This window comes from Phyllopteryx taeniolatus, chromosome 23 (genome assembly GCF_024500385.1).
Source record: "Phyllopteryx taeniolatus isolate TA_2022b chromosome 23, UOR_Ptae_1.2, whole genome shotgun sequence".
Taxonomy (NCBI): domain Eukaryota; kingdom Metazoa; phylum Chordata; class Actinopteri; order Syngnathiformes; family Syngnathidae; genus Phyllopteryx; species Phyllopteryx taeniolatus.
Window position 1 is genome coordinate 8,347,200 of NC_084524.1, and position 24,144 is coordinate 8,371,343.

Genomic DNA, 24,144 nt, shown 5'->3' on the forward strand with positions numbered 1-24,144 from the left:
CTGAAAAGAAGCATTGACTTTTCCTGGCAAACAGTAAAGTGTGCCGTACATGTGATCCATCATAAATATTGCTTCTTCAGACAGTGAGTAACTCAATTTACTTGATCTCAAATCGATTTCGCCCATTGAAAAGAGGTGAAATGCCTTGAAAAATCCATCCATCCATTTTCTGTACCGCTTCTCCTCACTGCGGCCGCGGGCAGGCAGCGCCCCTTCCCCAGTATACACGGTGTTGATGGTGCGCTGCTTCCCCCTCCTGAGACGCCGGACGGCGGACCAGAGTTTCCTCGGAGTCGTCCGGAAGTCTTTCTCCTCGGCCTCACCGAACTCCTCACGCGCCCGAGTTTTTGCTTCAGCGACCGCCGAAGCTGCGTTCCGATTGGCCGGCCGGTCCCCATCAGCTGCCTCAGGAGTCCCACAGGCCAAAAATTCCCGGTAGGACTCCTTCTTCAGCTTGACGGCATGCCTCACCGTTGGTGTTATTATTATTATGATTAATCCGTTTATTTGAAAGGGGACCATGCAATTTCATAAAACACGTGAAGTACACACGGTTAAAAAAGCCCGAATTAGCCAGAAGGCTCGTTTTCATCTGTAGTCAAAAAGCAGTCAAATACATCGACAAGACAATATCATATAGGATACATCATCAAAGACTTACTATTAAGAGAGAATAAAACCACACATTTTTTGATCATAACAAAAAACAACATAACATACTTGTCTTTTAGTGTTGGCAGCTACAGGTGTTACCTCGCCACATTTTCCCTTTTTTTGTGAAGGCCTTGTCTTGTACGTTGTACGCAGTTGAACCTCGTTCCACTCACCGGCGCTCCTCGCTGACCGGGGCCGACTTAGTGAAAGTGGAATGAGACGGTCGCCTCTGACAGAGCCTCGAGTGACACGCTCGGAGCCGATTCTTTGGTGATGAGGAGCTGGAGCCAAATCATGCAATCAAATTGGAAACTGCAAATATGTGAAGACTGTCCCAGTTTAAAAGACTGTATTTGTTTTTAAATTGCACAGTGATGGTAGTGCCTTGGTTTTTTTTATCCATCACTTTAATGACTTGTTTGTACAAGTTTTTGCATTCTGACCAGCCTGGGACCAACTGGTTATGCAATAGTTAAAGTGACTCAGAATCATTGAATGCAAGTACATTTTTGCCGCTTCAGTTGACATTTCATTTCCAATTGCACGAAAATTTGCGAGGTTTAATTTGATATTTTTACACAATTTGTCAATATGGGCTTTAAAGGAAAGCTGTGAATCTATTATTAACCCAAGATATTTGTATTGGCTGACAATTTGCAAGTCTGTCGGGGTCAGGTGATACTCTATTTGTTTGAGTGAAATACATGCCTACGGTTTTCGAAACGTTTAGCTGTAGACAGCACTCCTGCAACCAAGTTGTGACGCAGGACATCGTATGAGTGAGTTTAGTAGCAACAGTATCTTTGGAGCGACCATGAACAAAGAAAACTGTGTCGTCTGCATACATTACGCACTCTGCTTCAGAGCAAACAGTGGGCAAATCGTTGATATCAAGACTAAATAAAAGGGGGCCTCATATTGATCCCTGAGGGACTCCAGAGGTTAGCCTAAGAGACTCTGATCTGCAGTTGTTAACTGATACAGATTGTGTTCGGTCATGCAGATATGATTCAATCCAGCTCACAGCTTTGCGAGAGAAGTTCAATTTTGAGAGCTTGGTAAGAAGAACAGAGTGATTTACTGCATCGAAAGCTTTCCTGAGGTCCAAGAACACCGCCCCTACAACTCCACCCTTGTCGAGAGAAGATTTTATTTTCTCAATGAAGAGGCATGTCGCCATTTCAGTGGAATGCTTGGATCTGAAACCAAACTGCATGGCGTGGAGAGAGGGGGAGCTGCTGTTTAAATAATGGACAATCTGCTCTGACACCCATTTTTCTGCAACTTTGCAAATGGCCGGAAGAATGCTTATAGGTCGGTAGTTATTCAGAGAAGTTGAGTCACCGGATTTAAAGACAGGGGTAACAATAGCAGATTCCCAGGCCTTTGGAAAGTGACCAGATGAAATTGAAAGATGAATGATTGAGGCAATAGGAGGAGCAAGAGTTGAACCTAGATCTTTGAGCATGGGAGTTGAAACTCCTTCTGACAGAGAATTCTGAAAGACGTTCCCAGCAGACCATCACAATACGTTTGGGCCTGCCAGGTCGGACCGGGATCTTCCCCCACCATCGGAGCATACTCACCACCAGGTGGTGATCAGTTGACGGCTCAGAATGGGGAAAACAGCAAAAGACATGCATGCTTTTATCACTAGCCGGGTTGATTATTACAATTCCCTGCTTTCTGGTCATCCAAAAAGAGTATTTTAGGCTTACGTTATTATGACAGACTTCAGAAGCACAAGTCCTGACGAAGACCAGAAGGCAGGAGCACATTACACTCATTTTAAAACCACTGCCTTGTGTTTCAGGATCCATGTTGAGGTTTTGTTACTGTTTTTTAAGTGTCTTAAGGGTCTCGGACTTTGTTACATTTCAGATTTGCTTTTACACTATGAACCCTTGCAGGCTCTCAGGTCCTCCAGCTCTGGCCTTTTAGTCATTCCTAATATCAGGACACGCACTGATGGTGAGGCATTGTTCCAGTTTTACAGAGCCTGTCTGCAGATCAGCCTGCTAAAGAGAACGTTCATGTCTTCGAGAGCAGGCGAGAGACCCATCTTTATGATGGAGAGTTTTGACAATTGTGCAGATGATGCCGAGTCATCTAGCAATTTAGAGTAGTTTTGAATGACTAATAGAAAATAGAAAGAAGCTGGGGAACGATTTTTAGAACAGGCTCAAGTCTCTCTTCTCCTGAACCGACCCAAGAACCCCCTCGGACCTTGGAATCAGCTTTCCTGCGTCTCCCCAGCAACCCACCCGATTGCTGCTCGCCCTGTGACGCTCCGGAACTCCGTCCATGTAATCTCCCCTGATATAGTAAACAAATCATCCACTCTAACCGAACGTCCCCTGTTCACTTTTGGGTCCACATCAGCAGGAATAAAAAGGCCGATTACAAAGTGTATTCTATTTCTCTGCTTATAAAGAAGCGTTTGATCTCATCACAGAAAACCTAACGACACATTCGTTTCACATAATTGATCCCTAACTAAAATCAACTTTTGTACTTTTTTTTCCTCTTTACCATGAAGCCATAAAATATTACAATACCAAGCAAGATAAAAGGCAGGTGTGGTTGGACGTGGTCTGCGGTTGTGAGGCCGGTTGGATGTGCTGCCAAATTGTCTGAAACGCCTCATGGTAGAGAACGGAACATTCAATTGACGGGTCAGAGCTCTGGTGGACATTCCTGCAGTCAGCATGCCAATTGCAGCCTGTGGCAATAATCATGCTGTCTCATCAGCATCTTGCTATGTCCATCCCACCTGATCTCGACAAAGGGGAAATGCTCACTAACACCGATTGAGACAGATTTTTGGAGGCCAGCTCACAAACACCAAAGTGTTGGGTTTCTATGTTTGTTCAGTAGAATTCGAACAATGTAATGTAAGGTAAGGTTGCGTATGTGTTTTTATGTTTGTGATACATCGTGGTTATTTGTTGTACAGAAGCTTGATTTTTTTATTTTTTTTTAAAATATGAATACGAGTGGAGTCATAATAATAATGATGATAAAGTGTATAACTCAGGCCATCAAACCTGACGTATGGAATATTAGAAGCGAGCCACCGAAGCAACCAATTTCTCCATCGTCAGTATGATTCAATGCAAACTACAAACCCAACAATAAAGCAATTCTAAAAATGAATGCATCTATGACCGCGGCAAAAACCGATTGTTCTCTTTTGCTACTCAATGCCACGAGAGTGAGGAGGGAACTGAATGTGCTCAACGAGAATATATTATAGGATAGTTGATGGCGGGCAGTCTCTCTGTTGGAAAAAAATAGAAATATGCTTGGAAAGGGTTGAATTGAGTAAGAACAAGGTGCGCTCGTAGTTTGCTCGTTTGCGTTTAGCCTTGATTGAGGTTTTCGTCAAGAGATGCCTTTTATTATTGTTTTAGTTAGTGATACGGCAGGGCGATATTTGAACTGGCGTATTCCTATATGTTGGATTCATCTTACCCAACATTATAAAAATGCACAAAAGGAATGAAGACGCTGGTTTCTTTTTCTCATGAGGAGGGCGCATGGGAGATTGTTCAGATGCCAGCCTCTCGACACGCTCGAAACCATCTCTCCCGTCGCTCCTGTACCGATTTGAAATAGGGAGGTTTTACAAGACACAGCACGCTAAGGGGAGGGTTTCAAGGTGAAGACATGGGACCAACACCTGCCACGTCCTTGGTCAAGGCGCCCTTCTCTCTGATGATTCCTGCTGAGTCATCTTCTTGAAGGCGAGACATGTCCCTTTCTCAAAATGGTCCATAATACTCATGCAAGCTAAGCAAATCAATGATAGCTTCTAGAATATATTTAACATTTCCCTCCTGTTTATCACGTATTTGCACAAATTCCCATATCATTTTACAGTCACTTCATTTCGATTTTTTTTTTAACTGTAGAATCATTTTTATGAAACAAATACATTTACACTCAGAGTAAACTTGTCATACATGAATGTTGTAGTTTAAACATCGTAATCACCTGGATCAGGAAACAAATCAGGTAAAACAACATCATCATCATCATCGTCATCATTATCAACCTCCAATAAAGGATACATCTGCTCCATACGGTTCCTCCATGGGGGGTAATTGCTGTGGTGATTAATCTGCTGATTAAAGCCCGAATGCATGGGATACAACAACCTCCACACCGTGTCAGAATGGCTGCAAAAACAGCAATTGATATCAATATTGGTGAAATTAAGGTTATGTATTTACCAAAAACATCCATCCAGCTGTCCCACAAGGAGGCTTGATTGAGGGTCCGTAGACCATCGACGGCTCCGGTCAAGCTGCCATCTGAAGCGGTATTGCTTGTTCTCCAAACATACCGCAAACACCTCCCTCTCTTGCGAGGAGCATGTCGACAGCTATGCGGTCTTGGAACGTCCTCGAGCTGCTCGTGCACAGCTTCCAACCCACTCTGAGTCCAATTTCCTCATCTCTGTACATTGAAGTGGATGTAGTTTATCCCATCAACATTTTTATTCATCGTACACCACCAGCATATGAAGTATTCAAATCCTCCTGCAACTTGGTCAGCTCATTTGTATTGATTAGGCACCCCACGACAACTACGACAACAACTACGGCGTCGATCTATGTTTTATGTTGGATCATTTTGCCTCTGCCAGGACAAATCTCTTTTTTGTCTATGTTCTAGATTGGACAAAAACATTGGTGCCCTTTCCATTAAATCTTGAACAGGCATAGGGTATACTGACACATGCAATATCAAAGTGATAATAGCGCACAATCCAGATATATCTTTAGGTAATCTATCAAACAGTCTATCATCTCCGCACCGCCACCAGATGTCGCTCCGTGATACTGGCATCAACTTTGGTCCGAAGATTGTGATTAGTTCCCACGGATTTGCAGTCGCTCTCCACTGCAAAAGCTTTCTCTCTAGTGTCTTCTCATGTCTCATTTGCTCGTACAAGCAAACGTGCTCCCACACAGAAAATTTCCATTGTTTGTTGTTAGTGTGACATATCACCTTCGGACTTTTGATCATCATCATCTTCATCAGTGTGAGGAGAGCGTGACGTCATGTTGTCACTCTCGGAAAGTGGAGCTAAGAGGCCGTCTGCTTGTGATACTCCAAAGTGTCCTAATTTGCAGTTTTTTCACTTTGGCCTCGTCGCTTGGGCTTTAAGTTGAAAGCATTTTGTTTTCAATGGAGACATTAAAGACATTTCAGTTCTTTTTAATGGAGAAAAGGGATTTGATAGACAAGCAAATTGAGTCACCCTCCGTGGGTTTTATTGAGGATCACAAATACACTTTATAGTTTCCCCCAAAAGTCAATCATTGACTTATTTGATATTGACATCCTGCAATTGGCTGGCGACCAGTTCAGGGTGTACCCGTCCTCTCGCCCGAAGATAGCTGGGATCGGCTCCAGCGAGCCCGCAACCCAGTGAGGAAAAGCGGTACAGAAAATGGATGGAAGGATATTGACATCACTAAAACATTGGACAAAATGCACGCATTGCTTCAAGGGAGTATGGGTCTTGATGGGCCATATTTCACAAACAAGTTCATTTCAAGAAAATTAAACTGGCAGTCATTTCAAATAATAGGTTTTGAAACGCCTCTTTTCCATCGCACTGGTATAGCTTGTGTGGGAAAACTAATGGATTATAGTCATATTTTATATATCGTAGCTGTCAGGTGAAATCCCCTCACCTTCAAAATGACAACTTCTCCGGAAATAAAAAAAAATGAAAAAATACAGCTTGCTGTAATGTGCTGAAAAATTGCGAATTTAATAGGATGTCATCATTAAAGTCATACAAACGAAGCTAAACAGTGCGAACTTCCAACACTTGCCTGGCGGAGGCTTTTATCAAATATTTGGATACAATAAAAGCCGGTACACAGAATGCAAGGATGTAAATGTTCCACTTGTCAGTCAGTAACATCGCAATTACGTCTTTCAACATTTCCATTTGCATGAAAATCTTCTTGATCACTGCACGTGTGTGTCTTAGCCTGATACTTATAAGAGAATCGTTGACCACAATCTGAGCAAGAAAAAAGTTTCTCACCGGTGTGGGTTCTCGTGTGTTGTGTTAGGTTTTCCTTCCGAGTGAATCTTTGAGCACAAACTGTGCAGGAAAAGGGTTTGTCACCGGTGTGTGTTGTTGTGTGTAATTTTAAGTGTCCCTTCTGAGTGAATCTTTGACCACAAACCGAGCAGGAAAAAGGTTTCTCACCAGTGTGGGTTCTCGTGTGTTGTGTTAAATCTCCCTTCCGAGTGAATCTTTGAGCACAAAGTGTGCAGGAAAAGGGTTTCTCACCAGTATGTATTCTTCTGTGTATTTTTAAGTTTCCCTTCGCAGAGAATCTTTGACCACAAGCTGAGCAGGAAAAAAGTTTCTCACCAGTGTGGGTTCTCGTGTGTATTGTTAAGTTGCTCTTACCAGAGAATTGTTGACCACAAAATGAGCAGCAAAAAGGTTTCTCACCAGTGTGGGTTCTTGTGTGTAATTTTAAGTTTCCCTTCTGAGTGAATCTTTGACCACAAACGGAGCAGGAAAAAGGTTTCTCTCCAGTGTGGGTTCTTGTGTGTATTTTTAAGTTTCCCTTCACAGAGAATCTTTGAGCACAAACTGTGCAGGAAAAAGGTTTCTCACCAGTGTGTGCTCTTCTGTGTATTTTTAACTTTCTCTTTTCGGGGACTCTTTGACCAGCAACTGAGCAGGAAAAAGGTTTTTCTCCAGTGTGAGTTCTCAAATGTTCTTTCAAAATGCTCTTATACGCAAATTGTTTGTCACACTGAGAACATTTCCATTGTTTGTTGTCAGCGTGACATGTCATATCACCTTCAGACTGTTTATCATCATCAGTGTGAGGAGAATGTGATATGCTGTCACTGTCTGACAGTGGAGGTAAGAGGCCATCTGCTTGTGATCCTCCACGGTGGTCTCCATCACCTTCTGTTGTCATGTGTTGACTTGCGCTTCGGCTTGGAGGCTCCGCCTCTCTGCTCGCCTCAATTTGACCTTCATCTTCACTCTTCAAAGGGCCACCAGTCGATGGAAACTTGATATCCTCCTCCTCCTCTTCCTCTTTGATGTAGTGGACCTCTTCGTCCTCCACTTCCTCTTTAATGTGAGGGGGCTCTGGCTCCTCCCGCTCTTCAGTGATGTCTGCAAGACACAAGAAGACAAACACAAACAAAATGTTTGGGAAATCTTTTCTCGTGTTGTGACTTTAATGTTGTGTATTATGGTTCAGATTCATATTTAAGGTTAATGTGAGAGCCAGGTGAGTTTGATATCTTGTAAATAATAAAATTGGGCAGGTCAACAACAACAATAAAATGTGAAAAAGTGTAAAATAATAACGTTCATATAAACGACTATCATGAAAGGAAATACAGCAGCCCCCTGGATACTCCCGGTTTGGCATTTGCACATTTTGCTGTATGTAACAGTGGCCTCTTGTCAAAATAATTTCAGCAGCAGTGAAGTCAATCCAAAAATATACAGTTCAAAATAAATTTACAAAGCCTCACCGCATTCATCCCAACAAAGTTTGTGAGGAATACTGTACATGATTGCTGCACCTGTTTTTAGCTTGGGATGAACCCTTTATTCAACGTGCTTTTAGGGAATGTCATACATTTTGTCAATATATATCACATTGTACAGTTTGAACTGCTTCCTTGAGGCAAGAAGATATAGCCACTTCCCGGCACATATAACATGCGTTACGTCGCCTGATGTCCAACAATGACGGCCGATCACCAAAATGTACACGCACATTCCTATTTATGGCCACATACACCTCTGAAAATATCATATTAGGGCTGGAGATATCAACTTGTTTAGTATTCGAGTATCCTACTAAAATTATGAAATAGTCGGGTATTCCGAGAAATCTTGGCTTAATTAGAAGAGCAATTATGAGTTCACAAGAAAAAAATGAACAACCATTTGTTTTTCCTTTTTTCAGAAAATCTACTTTTATTTCTTAAATTCACATTGGGCAGAAAACATCTAGGAAAGTTTCGGTGGACGACTGGTTAGAGCGTCTGCCTCACAGTTCTGAGGACCTGGGTTCAATCCCCGGCCCCGCCTGTGTGGAGTTTGCATGTTCTCCCCATGCCACTCCGTGGCACTCCGGTTTCCTCCCACATCCCAAAAACATGCATGGTAGGTTAATTGACAACTCTAAATTGCCCGTAGGTGTGAATGTGAGTGCCAATGGTTGTTTTTTGTATGTGCCCTGCGATTGGCTGGTGACCAGTTCAGGGTGTACCCCGCCTCCTGCCCCATGATAGCTGGGATAGGGTGCAGCACGCCCCCGACCCTCGTGAGGAGAACTGGCTCAGAAAATGGATTGATGGAAAACATAAGGCATAAGGTCCGTAAGGTGGTCGGTGCCGATCGCGGCGGCAATGCCCGAACCCATTGGTGGACACCAACGGTGAGGGATGCCGTCCAGCTGAAGGAGTCCTATCGGGCCTTTTTGGCCTGTGGGACTCCTGAGGCAGCCGACGGCTACCGGCTGGCCAAGTGGAATGCAGCTTTGGTGGTCTCTGAAGCAAAAACTCGGGCACGGGAGGAGTTCGGTGAGGCCATGGAGAAAGACTTCCGGACGGCTTCGAGGAAATTCTGGTCTACCATCCGGCGTCTCAGGAGGGGAAAGCAGTGCACCATCAACACTGTGTATAGTGGGGATGGGGCGCTGCTGACCTCGACTCGGGACGTTGTGAGCCGGTGGGGAGAATACTTCGAAGACCACCTCAATTCCACCGACACGCCTTCCCATGAGGGAGCGGAGTCTGGGTTCTCTGAGGCGGGCTCTCCTATCTCTGGGGTTGAGGTTGAGGTCACCGAGGTGGTTAAAAAACTCCTCGGTGGCAAAGCCCCGGGGGTGGATGAGATTTGCCCGGAGTTCCTCAAGGCTCTGGATGTTCTAGGGCTGTCCTGGTTGACACGCCTCTGCAACATCGCATGGACATCGGGGACAGTGCCTCTGGATTGGCAGACTGGGGTGGTGGTCCCCCTTTTGAAGAAGGGGGACCGGAGGGTGTGTTCCAACTACAGGGGGATCACACTCCTCAGCCTCCCTGGTAAGGTCTATTCAGGAGTGCTGGAGAGGAGGGTCCGTCGGGAAGTTGAATCTCAGATTCAGGAAGAGCAGTGTGGTTTTTGTCCTGGCCGTGGAACAGTGGACCAGCTCTACACCCTCGGCAGGGTCCTCGAGGTTGCATGGGAGTTCGCCCAATCAGTCTACATGTGTTTTGTGGACTTGGAGAAGGCGTTCGACCGTGTCCCTCGGGGGGTCCTGTGGAGAGTGCTTCGGGAGTATGGGGTACCGAACCCCCTGATACGGACTGTTCGGTCCCTGTACGACCGGAGTCAGAGTTTGGTCCGCATATCCAGCAGTAAGTCGGACTCGTTTCCGGTGAGGGTTGGACTCCGCCAAGGCTGCCCTTTGTCACCAATTCTGTTCATAACTTTTATGGACAGAATTTCTAGCCGCAGCCGAGGCGTAGAGGGGGTCCACTTTGGTGGCCTCAGTATTGCATCTCTTCTTTTTGCAGATGATGTGGTTCTGTTGGCTTCATCAAGCCGTGACCTCCAACTCTCACTGGAGCAGTTCGCAGCTGAGTGTGAAGCGGCTGGGATGAGAATCGGCACCTCCAAATCTGAGACCGTGGTCCTCAGTCGGAAAAGGGCGGCGTGCCCTCTCCGGGTCGGGGATGAGATCCTGCCCCGAGTGGAGGAGTTCAAGTATCTTGGCGTCTTGTTCACGAGTGAGGGAAGAACGGAACGGGAGATCGACAGGCGGATCGGTGCGGCGTCTGCAGTGATGCGGACTTTGTATCGGTCCGTTGTGGTAAAGAAGGAGCTAAGCCGAAAGGCGAAGCTCTCGATTTACCGGTCGATCTACGTTCCTACCCTCACCTATGGTCACGAGCTGCGGGTCGTGACCGAAAGAACAAGATCCGAAATGAGGTGTCCGCAGGGTGTCTGGGCTCTCCCTTAGAGATCGGGTGAGAAGCTCGGTCATCCGGGAGGATCTCAAGAGTAGAGCCGCTGCTCCTTCACATCAAGAGGAGCTGGATGAGGTGGCCGGGGCATCTGATTCGGATGCCTCTCGGACGCCTCCCTGATGAGGTGTTCCGGGCACGTCCCAGGACACGCTGGAGAGACTACGTCCTTCGGCTGGCCTGGGAACGCCTCGGGATCCCCCCGGAAGAGCTGGATGAGGTGGCTGGGGAGAGGTAAGTCTGGGCGTCCCTGCTAAAGCTACTGCCCCCGCGACCCGACCTCGGATAAGCGGTAGAAAATGGATGGATATCGTGATAAACTGGCCACAAATCCAACGGTGCTCATAATTAATAGAAACCTTAGCCTTAGCTAACGTTATGTTAGTAAATTGCATTAACGTTAAACTCACTGATTTGCGCGCCGTTCATCTTGGCTCTTCTGTCTTGCTTGAGATGTGTCGCGTCACCGTTGTTCGCGTTTCTCATCAGTCTGAAATGCTCCCAAACTTGCAGCATTTTGTCTTCTTTTGCGCATTTGTCATCAGCATCTTCTTCTTTTTTGTGTTTCACGGCAGCTTGCAAAGCGCCGCGTCGTCCCCATTTATTTTGCGCCGCTTAAATCAAATATGTACGCTCCGCTTCCGCCGTCTTCCCTCATGTTGATGACGTAATCACGCTGTGCTCGTCAATCTGCTCCATTGAGCTTCACAATTTCTATACAGTGGGTGCACATACAAAGTTTGCTCTGGTGCTCAATGGCACACCAGAGGTGACAATTCATTTATAATAAAATAAACATGGAAAAGGTTCCATACATCCATTTTCTGAACCGCTTATCCTCTCTAGCGTCCCGGGTGTGCTGGCGCCTATCTCTGCTGACTTCGGGCGAGAGGCGGTGTAAACCCTAAACTGGTCGCCAGCCAATTGCATAGACAAACAACCGTTCGCACTCACATTCGCACCTTAGGACGATTTAGAGTCTTCAATCAACCTACCGGTACAATTATTATTTCTTTCTTTCTTTTTTTTTTTACAATTGGACAAAGTGATGCTGAGTTTGAAATGAATATGAGTGAATATGAGAATAGTCTGGTGCAGTGACCATTGTGCAAATGGCGCAGAGACTTCACGAAATGTATGCAGTTTAAAGTGACTTGTAGTGCAAGAATCTGGGACAATGTCCATCGTCCAAATGGTGCAGATACTTCTCAAATACATGAGTGGCCACTATTGGTCAACAACAGATATGCAAGTCGTGCAGGGTGGCGAGACGACTACAGTGAGTGCACGAGTCATGTGTAATTGGCCCCACAGAAATGTGACTACAATCTCAAGACAACATTGGCAGCATGTTACCAAGGAATTGGAAATTAACTGTTTCAGAAGTTCATGGCAAGAGGGAAGAAGCTGTTTGGAATGTCTGCTTGTTTTGGTTTGCATTGTTCGATAGCGCCTACCTGAGGGAAGGAGCTGGAAGATGTGGTGACCAGGATGTGAGGGTCCAATGGGATTTTGCGTGCTCTTGTCTTAGTTCTCAAGGGTGGGTATGGGGGGGTACCGACAATCTTTTCGCCAGTTTTGATTGTCCGTTGCAGTCGTTGTTTTTCCTTTTTTGCGGCAGCACCAAACCAGACTGTTTAAATTTAAACGTTTCAGTTTTCGCTCGTTTTGTTTAAACACCACCGCGACAATTGTACGATTGAACCTTTGTGCCTTTTTATTTTTCACCAGTTTTGAGATTTACAACGTACGATTGCAACAAGGTTGACCAACGAAATGCGCACCATCGCTAAGCAATAATGCCACCTTCCGTCCGCAAATATGCGCTCCACCGCATAATCTGGTTTCACTCTGCAACACATTATAGGAAACACAATTACGGATAAGAATAACGGATTCTTCTAAGAGTGTGTATCCCCTCATTTATACTCTCGTCCTGTAGACTTTTATAATTTACATAATTAATCCCACCGCACTTCAGTTGTACAGCCGGGTTCACGACCCTTGTCCTGCATGCTTCTTCTCCTGTCCCCTTTGTGTGTGTGCCCGCGACCCTAGTGAGGATAAGCGGCTCATAAAATGGATGGATGGATAATAATCGTGATTACATGCGGGGGGGGAGGGCACAAGCCAGTGGAAACTGAAGGCCGGTCCCAAGCCCAGATAAATGCAGAGGGTTGCGTCAGGAAGGGCATCCGGCTTAAAACTTTGCCACACAAATATGAGCGTTCATCCAAAGAATTCCATACCGGATCGGTCGTGGCCCGGGTTAACAATGTTGGTTGACATGATGATCAGGAGAAAGGTTGCTATATTGTGTGTCCAGGAGAGCAGGTGGAAAGGCAGTCAGGCGAGAAGTTTAGGGGCAGGGTTGAAATGATTTGACCATGGTGGAGCTGGGAAGAGAAATGGAGAAGGGCTTATTTTAAGGGAAGAGTTGGCGAAGAATGTCTTGGAGGTGAAAAGAGGATCAGATCGAGTGATGAGGCTGAAACTTGAACTTGAGGGTGTTATGTGTCATGTGATTAGTGGCTATGCCCCACAGGTAGGATGTGACCTAGAGGTGAAAGAGAAATTCTGGAAGAAGCTAGACGAAGTAGTTCTGAGCATCCCAGACAGAGAGAGAAGCGATGGGTAAGTTCAGCATCCAGGTAATGAACCTCGAGGGACAGATAGTGGTAGACTTTGCAAAAAGGATGCAAATGGCTGGAGTGAACACTTTTTTCCAGAAGAGGCACGAACATAGGGTGACCTACAAGAGCGGAGGTAGAAGCACGCAGGTGGATTACATCTTGTGCAGACGATGTCATCTGAAGGAGGTTACCGACAGTAAGGTAGAGGTAGGGGACAGTGTGGCTAGACAGCATAGGATGGGGGTGTGTAAGATGACTCTGGTGGTGGGGAGGAAGAGATTAGGAAGACAAAGGCAGAGAAGAGAACCATGTGGTGGAAGCTGAGACAGGACGAGTGTTGTGCAGCTTTTCGGGAAGAGGTGAGACGGGCTCTCGGTGGACGGGAGGAGCTTCCAGAAGACTGGACCGCTGCAGCCAAGGTGATCAGAGAGGCAGGCAGGAGAGTACTTGGTGTATCTTCTGGCAGGAAAGGAGAGAAGGAGACTTGGTGGTGGAACCTCACAGTACAGGAAATCATACAAGGAAAGAGGTTAGCTAAGAAGAAGTGGGACACTGAGAGGAACGAGGAGAGGCGAAAGGAATACATTGAGATGCGACGTAGGGCAAAGGTAGAGGTGGCAAAGGCCAAACAAGAGGCATATGATGACATGTATGCCAGCTTGGACACGAAAGAAGGAGAAAAGGATCTCTACAGGTTGAGCCAGACAGAGGGAGGGATAGAGATGGGAAGGATGTGCAGCAGGTTAGGGTGATTAAGGATAGAGATGGAAATATGTTGAGTGGTGCCAGCAGTGTGCTAGCTAGATGGAAAGAATACTTCGAGGAGTTGATGAATGAGGAAAATGAGAGAGAAGGGAGAGTAGAAGAGGCAAGTGTGGTGGACCAGGAAGTGGCAATGATTAGTAAGGGGGAAGTTAGAAAGGCATTCAAGAGGATGAAAAATGGAAAGGCAATTGGTCCTGATGACATTCCTGTGGAGGTATGGAAGCATCTAGGAGAGGTGGCTGTGGAGTTTTTGACCAGCTTGTTCAAAAGAATTCTAGTGCGTGAGAAGATGCCTGAGGAATGGAGGAAAAGTGTGCTGGTGCCCATTTTTAAGAACAAGGGTGATGTGCAGAGCTGCGGGAACTATAGAGGAATAAAGTTGATGAGCCACACAATGAAGTTATGGGAAAGAGTAGTGGAGGCGAGACTCAACAATATGGTTTCATGCCTAGAAAGAGAACCACAGATGCATTATTTTCCTTGAGGATGTTGATGGAAAAGTACAGAGAAGGTCAGGAGGAGTTACATTGTGTCTTTGTGGATCGAGAGAAAGCGTATGACAGAGTACCCAGAGAGGAACTGTGGTACTGCACGCGGAGGTCTGGAGTGGCAGAGAAGTATGTTAGAACAATACAGGACATGTACGAGGGCAGCAGAACAGCGGTGAGGTGTGCTGTAGTTGCGACAGAGGAATTTAAGGTGGAGGTGGGACTGCATCAGGGATCAGCCCTAAGCCCCTACATTTTTGCAGTGGTGATGGATAGGCTGACAGATGAGGTTAGACTGGAATCCCCGTGGACCATGATGTTTGCAGATGACATTGTGATCTGCAGTGAAAGCAGGGAGCAGCTGGAGGAACAGTTAGAAAGCTGGAGGCATGGACTGGAAAGGAGAGGAATGAAGATTAGCCGAAGTGAGAGATGGTTTGGACACGTCCAGAGGAGAGAGAGTGAGTATATTGGTAGAAGGATGATGAGGATGGAGCTGCCAGGCAAGAGAGCGAGAGGAAGAGCAAAGAGAAGGTTGATGGAGGTCGGGAGGGAAGACCTGAGGGCAGTCGTGATTACAGTATTGATCAAAATAATCAAGTGAAGTGGAACAACATAAAGGCTGTTTATGCCTTTTTGAATTCGTGGCTTATAGTTTGTATCGACAAGAAATGCTGAGTTTCAACTGAAACGTATTTTTATTTGTGTTTATTTTACGTTGTGTTTGAATTTGCCTCACTGAAACTATTTAGGGACAAGAAAATACAGTTTGCTGCTCAAAAACAAAACAATTGGTTGCCAATGACGACGTGAAATGGCTTCTTTTTTTTCCTGTGCATTCGAAAACAATTTCAAAAATAACATTTATTTGAATTAAACATTTTAAAATCTAATTTATTTAAATACTGGTTAAAAATGTTTGTAGGATGCGCGAATACTAAAATATTCCATCGCTCCAGCCCTAGCAATAGTATTTTGTATGTAATGTCACGGAGTGACTGTAAATAAACACAGGAATATTCTTGAAATGAAAATGTATTTCCTAAACAAGTGAGCGAGAAATGAACCCACCTGCTCTGCGTAGCACAATTCGAGGCTGCAGCTTGAACGCAGCGGCGTCCAGCAGTTGTCGTTGTGGCTCCTCCTCTTTTGGGCCAGGCTGTTCCCCCTCGTCCTCTGCTGTTGTTCTTGAGCACATTTTCACACGCCGATCACAACACTTTCCGCTCTGGGTTGGAGGGATGAGAAAAGACATCGAGATTCACATTTGGACATTGTGGGTTAAACAGTATGTTAGTTCATTTGCAAAAGCGCCAAAGTCAACAAGAGGAAACAGTCGAGCATGTACTTATGCATTGTCAGAGATACGACACAGATAGAAGACAGCTAATTTGTGACCTCAGGAGAGAAAATGTGTTTCAACATTATCGACATTCTACAGCCGGCCCGACTGGTTATCACATCCGCCTCACAGTTCTGGGATCCGGGGTTCAAATCCCGGCCCCGCCTGTGTGGAGTTTGCATGTTCTCCGGGCACTCCGGTTTCCTCCCACCTCCCAAAAACATGCGTGGTAGGTTGATGGGAGACTCTAAATTGCCCATAGGTGTGATTGTGAGTGCGAATGGTTGTTTGTTTGTTTCTATGCGCCCTGCGATTGGTTGGCGACTGGTTCAGGGTGTACCCTGCCTCTCGCCCAAAAATAGCTGGGATGGGCTCCTGCACGCCAGCGACCCTAGTGAGGAGAAGCGGTATGGAAAGTTTGACACGTGTGTACAAAAGGATTCAGAAAATACGTGTCATGGGTTATTAGTATCTCAGACGATAGGATCTAGTTGCTGGTGTCCCCCCACCCCATGCATTTCCCTGTTAGTATTTTTTTGGTATATTCTGGGACACATGATGCGATGAAAATAACATTTTACGCTCACGCTTGATCTCCGCTCAACGTTGATCCCAAACGCGTCTCTTTGTTAGAAAGCTCAACTAAGCTAAGCTAAACTAAGCTAAGCTAGGCCGAGAAGCTTCAACGTGCATCGAGACGACTTCAACCGGACACGAAGATTTAACGAATAACGTTTTAGTTGAGTAAATGAGTGATGGACTTACAGTGACGAGGATTCGGCACGTTCGGTACAAACTGAGGAAAAATTAGTGCAGTTATTGTTAATAAAGTTGGGTGGGGGAAAAAAACGGATCAGCAATGCCATAAGGTGTATCGCACTCTGAAAGTGATGCATTCACCCCTAATGCTCATGTCTTGCATGATATTAATTAAATTGTGTTGTACAACTTCAAGTTACTTACAAGTCGACCGGGTGTGAACGAATAAGAGGTGCTCTCCCACAGTCCCGTGATTCTGGACCCAATCAGGCGGTGGCTGCGAGATCGGCTCGGGGTCCTTCGGTGGCCTGCGCGCCTGATGATGACGTCACAGCGCAGCAGCTCCACTCGGACAAACTACATTGCGCAAATGTGTAGGAGGTAGTGATTATGCCTCCTAGCCGTCTGAAGTGACGGCTAAGAAAGTAGCTAGCTACAAATGCTATGTAGGTTTTATGTGATCTCTGGCCACTTTTTCATCCTCCCACCCCGCTCCATTTGTAGAAAGTGGGATTGTATGTTTTCTGACGATCATGGTTTACGTCTAAAACGCTCACACAAAGTGGATTACCGCGGGCACTTACAATGTAAACATCCCGCCAAGTGGTTCAAACCGGAAGTAGCTCCCATAATTCTCTTGGTGAATCCACAATGTGTAAATGCGCAGAAGCGACGTGCAGTAAGTCAAAGTGGTGGCGGAAGTAAGCAACGGCATTCCAGCACGTCTGAATAAAAAAACGTACATTGACTCATTTCATTCGAATGCAAAAATTCTGACTTGGCGTTCATTAATTTATATATATATATTTTACTCAAGAATTTACTCGATTTACGAACGACTCATTCGTGAGGTTCAATAGTACCTACTGTTGGTTAGTTGTCAAGCTGCCGCCACCTTTGACCGGTGTCTGTTCCGGAGTCAGAGACTGAGAACCCACCGCACGGAGCCACCATGTAGACAAGGTCAACTTTATTAAACACTTTGTGCTAACAGCAACTTCTCGGCAGGAAAAGGAAATTTAACACTTGCCCTCGCAAAACCTCCCCTTTCCCACCAATTGGCTGCAATTACTGCAAACTGTACTAAAATAGCTAAGATAGTTCATGGAAGTGAAAAATACACACAGGCCATTACAGACATAGAACACGAACTATGTTACGGCGTCCTCTTCTTCCGGCTTGCATCGTCCATGCAGCCAGTCGCCCCGCTGGCCGTCCTAGCACTTTGCTCCCCAGAAAGACCTTCTCCACGGTTTTGGCAAACCTCTTATTCGCTTGCCTCCCCCTTAGCCTGCAGCTGCAGGCTCTCATAATGAGCCGCAGGTGAAACTCAAAGTGTCGCAAAACAGGCCCAAAAAGATGCATTGTGACAAGTGCATGAGTGCTAGTTCTCAACACTTGTCCACAGGGCATCTTTAAGAAGGTACATGGAATACAGCTTTGCGCCATGAACTGATGAAGCCTGCTCGGATGAGAGGCGAAACTTTCATTGCTCACTGCTCTTCTCCCCAACACACTTGTGATTCTTAGCCAGATACTGATGAGAGAACCTTTTTCCACAAGCTGAGCAGGAAAAAGGTTTCTCACCGGTGTGGGTTCTTGTATGTTTTTTTTAGGTTTTCCTTTACGGAGAACCTTTTTCCACAAGCTGAGCAAGCAAAAGGTTTCTCACCGGGCTTCCCTTCACAGAGAATCTTTGACCACAAACTGAGCAGACAAAATCTTTTTCTCCTGTGTGTATTTTCTTGTGTTGCTTGAAATTGCTCATGGAAGCAAACGAACATTTCCAGCGTTTGTTGGCCGTGTGACCTGTCATATCACCTTCCGACTGTTCATCAACATCGTCATCTTTAGTGTGAGGAGAGTGCGACGTCATGTCGTCACTATCTGACAGCGGAGCCAAGAGGCCGTCTGCTTGTGATCCTCCACAGAGGTCTCCATCACCTTCTGTTGTCATGTGTTGACTTGAGCTGCTGCTTGGAGGCTCCGCCCATCGTCTCTCCTCACTTTGACCTTCATCTTCGCTCTTCAAAGGCACACCAGTCGATGGCACCTTGATGATTTCCTCCTGCTCTTCATCTGTAACGTGTAGGAACTCTTCGTCCCCCTCTTTGTTGTGAGGGGACACTGACTGCTGCCGCTCCGGATGAAGATTTTCACTGACGTCTGCAAGACAAAAGAAGACAAACGCACATGAGTCCGATCTCATTTGTTTCCAATATTTCCAACCTCCTCGATCCTCGATCCTGTTTACACGTTAGCGCCTTCAACCGGAGATCCCATCGAGGAGACGACGAGAACAACAAAGGACTGCTCAGCTCGCTGACTTTCGTGGGGCTGGCTTTCCATAATAGACCGTTAGAACCTCGGTGAATTCTCTCTCGGCGCTGACTTATGCAAGCCCTTGTTGTTTAAAAGTAATATTCTTTGTGTCATACGCGAGACTGACGGGAGGCTTTAACCCTTTAAACCAGGGCTGTCAAACTCATTTTTGTCACGGGTCACATTTTGGTAGTACGGTTTCCTCAGAGGGCCGTTATGACCGCGAAACCTTCTAAATGTTTCATCTTCTGAGCATAATATTATATATACACACACACACAACAAAATGTATATATAACTAGTTTTCAAATCAGAAGTGAAGGATAATAGTTTGTTCAAGTTACTGTAAAAAGGCGTTTGGAAACCAAAGAAATGCTTGCAACATTTGTTACATATCACGATGTGAAATTTTTCTAAGAATTCCATACCGGATCGGTCGTGGCCCGGGTTAACAACGTCCGCCCCCGGCGCCGTCAACCTGCGGGGCAAAACAACCGCGTCAATCCACATGAAATCATTTTTGCAGAAATATTTCCTCATACGTCATCTCAATTTTGAAATGGGTAGTATATGTGTGTGTGTGTATGTGTGTATGTATAAATCAAATGTATGTATCGATCACAAAGGTGTTTAATGTAGGCGTTATTGGACTTTGGCTGGCTGACCCAGGATGAGGGTCTACCGGCCGAACGTGTTATGTCGCTTCGTGTCCCAAAAACTGTGGCTGATCTGATTGGATGTTATCTGATCCATAAAATCTAAAATATTGGGTTGAAATATTTTCAGAGGTTGAAGCTGCCATGAGTAGTAGCCTAAATCTTGGTGATGATTGTTGAAAAGTTTTGGAACATGAAGCCACGTTTCTTGGGTTCACTCGCCCGCTGTGTTTGGATTACTTTCATGATGACATCCTCATAAATTTGCAATTTTTCAGCACATTCAGTTATGGAAAGTATTCAGACCCCCTTAAAATGTTCACTCTGTTATATTGCTGTCATTTCAGCACCCCATATTGACAGAAAAAAAACGGAATTGTTGAATTTTTTGCAGATTTATTAAAAAGTAAAAAGTGAAATGTCACACAGCCATAAGTAATATGGGGTCCTGTGCGTACATTAATGAGGGGGGGGGGGGGGGGGGGGGAATGACTTAAATGGCTGCAATATAACAAAGAGTGAAAATGTTAAGGGGGTCTGAATACTTTCGTACCAACCGTATGTGACAGCAATGTAAGATATAATACCAGCTTGAACAAAGCGGTGTTTGGAAACTCAAGCTGTATTATTTGTTTTCTTTTTAATTTGACTTTTTTATTTCCTGAAAAGTTGTCATTTTGAAGGTTAGGGGATTCCACCCGACATGACTAATTCCTTTTCCCATCCCAGCAATGCTCGAGTTTTTCTCTTTTCGAGTTTGCCGATGAAAAAGGGCCGTTCGAAAGGGAATGGGAGTTATTTACCAATTGCTCCAAAACGTTTTGATATTATTGGAAATGACTGCCAGTCGAATTTTCTTGAGCAAAAAAATACATCAAATGAACTTGTTTGTGAAATATGGACCATTAAGACCCAGACTTCCTCTCAGCAATGCATGCTTTTTGTCCAATGTTTTAATGATGCCAATATCAAATAAGTGAATGATTGATTGAAATAAGACTGAAAAGAAACATTGACTATTTGTGATCCTTAATCAAAAATACACCTCTTAAAACAGTGAGGGTGACTCACTTTGCTTGTATTTCAAATCCATTTTCCACTCAAAAGAATTGAAATGTCTTGATTCCTTTGGAAACCCTCCAAAAACAAAGTGCTGTCAAAAAATGTCCGAAGTGAAAAAGTGGAGAATCACAAGTAGATGGCCTCTTAGCTCCACGATCAGATAGTGACGATATGACGTCACACTGATGATGATGATGATGATAAACCGTCTGAAGGTGATCTGACATGTCACACTGACAACAAACGATGGAAATGTTCTCCGTGTGGGGAAACGTTTGCAAGATAAACTGCAGAGAAAGCTTTTGCCTGTTCAGTTTGCGGTCAAATATGCTCGCAGAAGGTAAGCTAAGAAACAAGAAGTGATCAAGAAGCTTTCATTGAAAATGTCAATAATAATGACCATGGTACAGATTTACAAAAATCTTCATTCATGTATTTTATCTTCATGTTGTCTTTGGACAAATGTTCCAAATTAGCACCGGTGCCAAAATACACAAAGTAATGCATGCCTTGTTTTCCTAAAAATGTAGTGATGTCCATATCAAATAAATGAATGATTGACTGAACTAGACTGTGGTCAATCAAATCCATTTTCCCCATTGAAAAGAATTGAAATGCCTTTAAAGTGGCACGAAGCAGGCCCCAAAAATGGCATGTCAATTTGACACACCACAGAGAAGAGAAGTGAACCAGCCTGCCAGATCTGAATGAAGAAAACCAATGGCTAAGTACCTAAAATCAGGTTCCAAAACTTGAATTGTAAGGGCCACCTCTCAGCTCTGAGACGCTGTGAGCGCGTCGAATGGATGCGCCAAAAGGAATCGAACGTACGTACCGAGGGGGATGATAGCTTATACGATGTCAAATTACGTTAGGAGGCTCAACAAAATGAATGCTTATTGTGGACTATAATCATAAAAAGAAGCACGCACAAAGGTCAAATTACCCTTGTTGTCGGTGACAAAATGTCACAGCCGACCGAACACGGCACCGGACGACAGCGGCGACGGTAGGAGCCAGCCTGAAGAGTCTCACCGACAAAGACTTCTCTTTTTCCCCCTGTTTTCAGTGACATTGGCTCCTCCTGGCTGGGACAATGGATGGAGCACTAGCGACACCCACAGGTAGTGGAAACTACTGCAACCCCGGATTAACTAATCACAATCTTCACTGGACTTGAATGTTTTATATATATATATATATATATATATATTTCAAGAACTTGACATGAACACCACCAGCGTTACCATCAGAATAGCGCCACTAGTGATTGTATTTCTACAAATTTGAATGTCTGATGTCAAATCTGTTTGCCAACTGAACCAGATGAAATGTTTTCACCCACACAACACAAGTACAGATTGGTGCATATTTGGGTTTAAACTAACGAGAACAGGAACCCCTAGTTATATGCGTTGTCATCCCATGGTCACACCCAACCTCGCATCACAAGTCAGTCTCTTTTGCAAATGTTGACGATATTTTGCAATAAACCGAGACAGCAGCCGCCATCTTGGCAGGGTCATGTTTTGGCACGTTCCATGCTATCTATGTTGAGCTATGTTCTTCCATGTTATCTATGTGTGAGCGCATTCCGTTACCATAGCGACCAAATTCCGAGCACTTGTGTGAAGTTGACAAACTAAGATTATTATTATTCTGAGTTTCGCTGCGTAAATAGGAGATTTGGGAAGTCACTGGCCGCCACTAGAGGCGTTGTTACACCAAGAATCCTTGTTGTGTGTCAGTCAAACTCTGAGCTAAAGTGTTAGCTCTTCGTGTTTGTAAAAAAACATGTGGCACCCATGATGCTCGCCATTATTGCTTTGTGTTGAAGCCACAAACCTGTGCGTGGAACGCCATTTGGTCCTTTAGACCGAAGGCTTCGGAATTTGCCGTCGTCTTCTGGGGGAGACGTGACGTCATTGTGACGTCGCCACTTTGGTTCCCTCCTTCATGGCCTTGAACCGTTGCATCAGCTCCGGGTTGTCCTCGAGTGCCCCCTCGTGGACATAATTCCACACGCAACTTCCGGTTGGGTGGCTGGAAGCTGTTTGCTAACGAGCCGTTGCTACGCCGCGAGTAAGCTATTACCGAATACGTGCGAAGGCATCGCATTCATCTTTGGTCATTGCTTTGAAAATAATAAACGCAGGCTTTTATAAGCGCACCGCCGTGTGCTTTTTCTGCTGGTAAGCTTCCGGTGTACGCTGGTCCTGGCGTCACACGTCGCCTAGCAACCGACCACACCCGAGAGCTTGGCTAAGTCGCCGCCTCAACCCACGATCGCGATAAAGAGATGTGGCGATAAATAAGATCTCTCGTTTTTCAAAACGCCGACGCCACGATTGTGTTTTAAAGCGTGATGCCTCGTATTTTTAACCAGTGTTGCGATTTACAACGCAACGATGACAACAAACAAGCTGTGCCAATGAAAGGCGCTACATTGCTAGAAGCAATACTGCCACCTTCCGTTCGCAGATGTTCTTTACACAGCATAACTTGATTTAAACACTGCCTCACGTTAATAGGAAACAATTACTGAACAGTTTTGTTTCTGAAGGGGAGGTATTAATTGCTTTTTTAATTTTTAATCACTTTTAATTTAAAAAAAAAAAAAAAAAAAGGAAAAACCTGATTTGGTTTTAATTTTTAAGAAAGAAAACCTTTTTTTTGAATTTTATTTTTTTATTTTATTTTATTATTTATTTTTCTTTTCTCTCTGAATCGTTTTTCTTTTTTCTTTTTTCCTCTGCCTAAAGCCCACACCATTGCTAGCCATACAAGCAATTAATTAATTCACAAGCAAGTACATTTGACGTTGACCAAAGTTTAATAAAACTTATGTGAATTAGCTGTCCTAAATTCCTAAATTGTTTTCACAAATTGAATTGACTTGCAGTGATAGCTATCACACACAGTCAAATCAATTTCAGAATCAAAATCAGAATCATCTTTATTTGTCAAGTATGTCCAAAAAACACACAAGGAATTTGTCTCCGGTAGTTGGAGCCGCTCGAGTACGACAACAGACGATCAATTCACACAGAACACTTTGGAGACATAAACACATTGACAAAAAACAGTCACTGAGCAATAAAGGGTTAATAGTTATCTGATAATGCCGGTACATTATTATTTTTTTTTTGACAATTGTGCAAAAAATGCAGACTCCTCTCGCACTTACAGCAGTTCAAATGACTAATATTGCAATAGTCCGGTGCAATGACCGTCGTGCAAAGGGCGCCGAAACTTCAAGCAAGTAGTGCGATAATCTGGGACAATGTTAATTGTGCAAATGTTGCAGATACTCCTCAATCAGCATGTGACTAAAACCGACTAATCACGAGATATGATCTCCGCGGCATTCGAACGCAGCAACAATTTTTGCCGTGCGCGCGTCATGTGACGCAGAGGGACCATGTGAGCCAATG

At 44.8% G+C, this 24,144-nt stretch overlaps 1 protein-coding gene across 1 annotated transcript; it reads right to left on the reverse strand.

Moving 5' to 3' along the window:
- Positions 1-5,864: 5,864 nt before the first annotated feature.
- LOC133473015 (zinc finger and SCAN domain-containing protein 21-like) lies at positions 5,865-22,636 on the reverse strand. Its single transcript, XM_061764722.1, has 6 exons — positions 22,556-22,636; positions 21,657-21,769; positions 19,421-19,470; positions 16,875-18,836; positions 15,641-15,797; positions 5,865-7,828 (listed from the first exon to the last, which is right to left on the reverse strand). Exons 1-4 carry the CDS (start codon positions 22,634-22,636, stop codon positions 18,295-18,297), a joined length of 786 nt encoding a protein of 261 aa, XP_061620706.1. The 3' UTR covers positions 5,865-7,828; positions 15,641-15,797; positions 16,875-18,294.
- Positions 22,637-24,144: the final 1,508 nt, after the last annotated feature.

What these genes read in the sequence shown, in the direction of transcription:
- LOC133473015 (XM_061764722.1), bottom strand. Translation starts at nt 22,636, where the DNA reads ATGACGTCACGTCTCCCCCAGAAGACGACGGCAAATTCCGAAGCCTTC. An exon ending in TTTTGTCACCGACAACAAGG is followed by an intron (nt 19,471 to 21,656) that starts GTAATTTGACCT and finishes TTTGCCCCGCAG; the next exon opens with GTTGACGGCGCCGGGGGCGG. An exon ending in CCCGGGCCACGACCGATCCG is followed by an intron (nt 18,837 to 19,420) that starts GTATGGAATTCT and finishes TTTGTCTTGCAG; the next exon opens with ACGTCAGTGAAAATCTTCAT.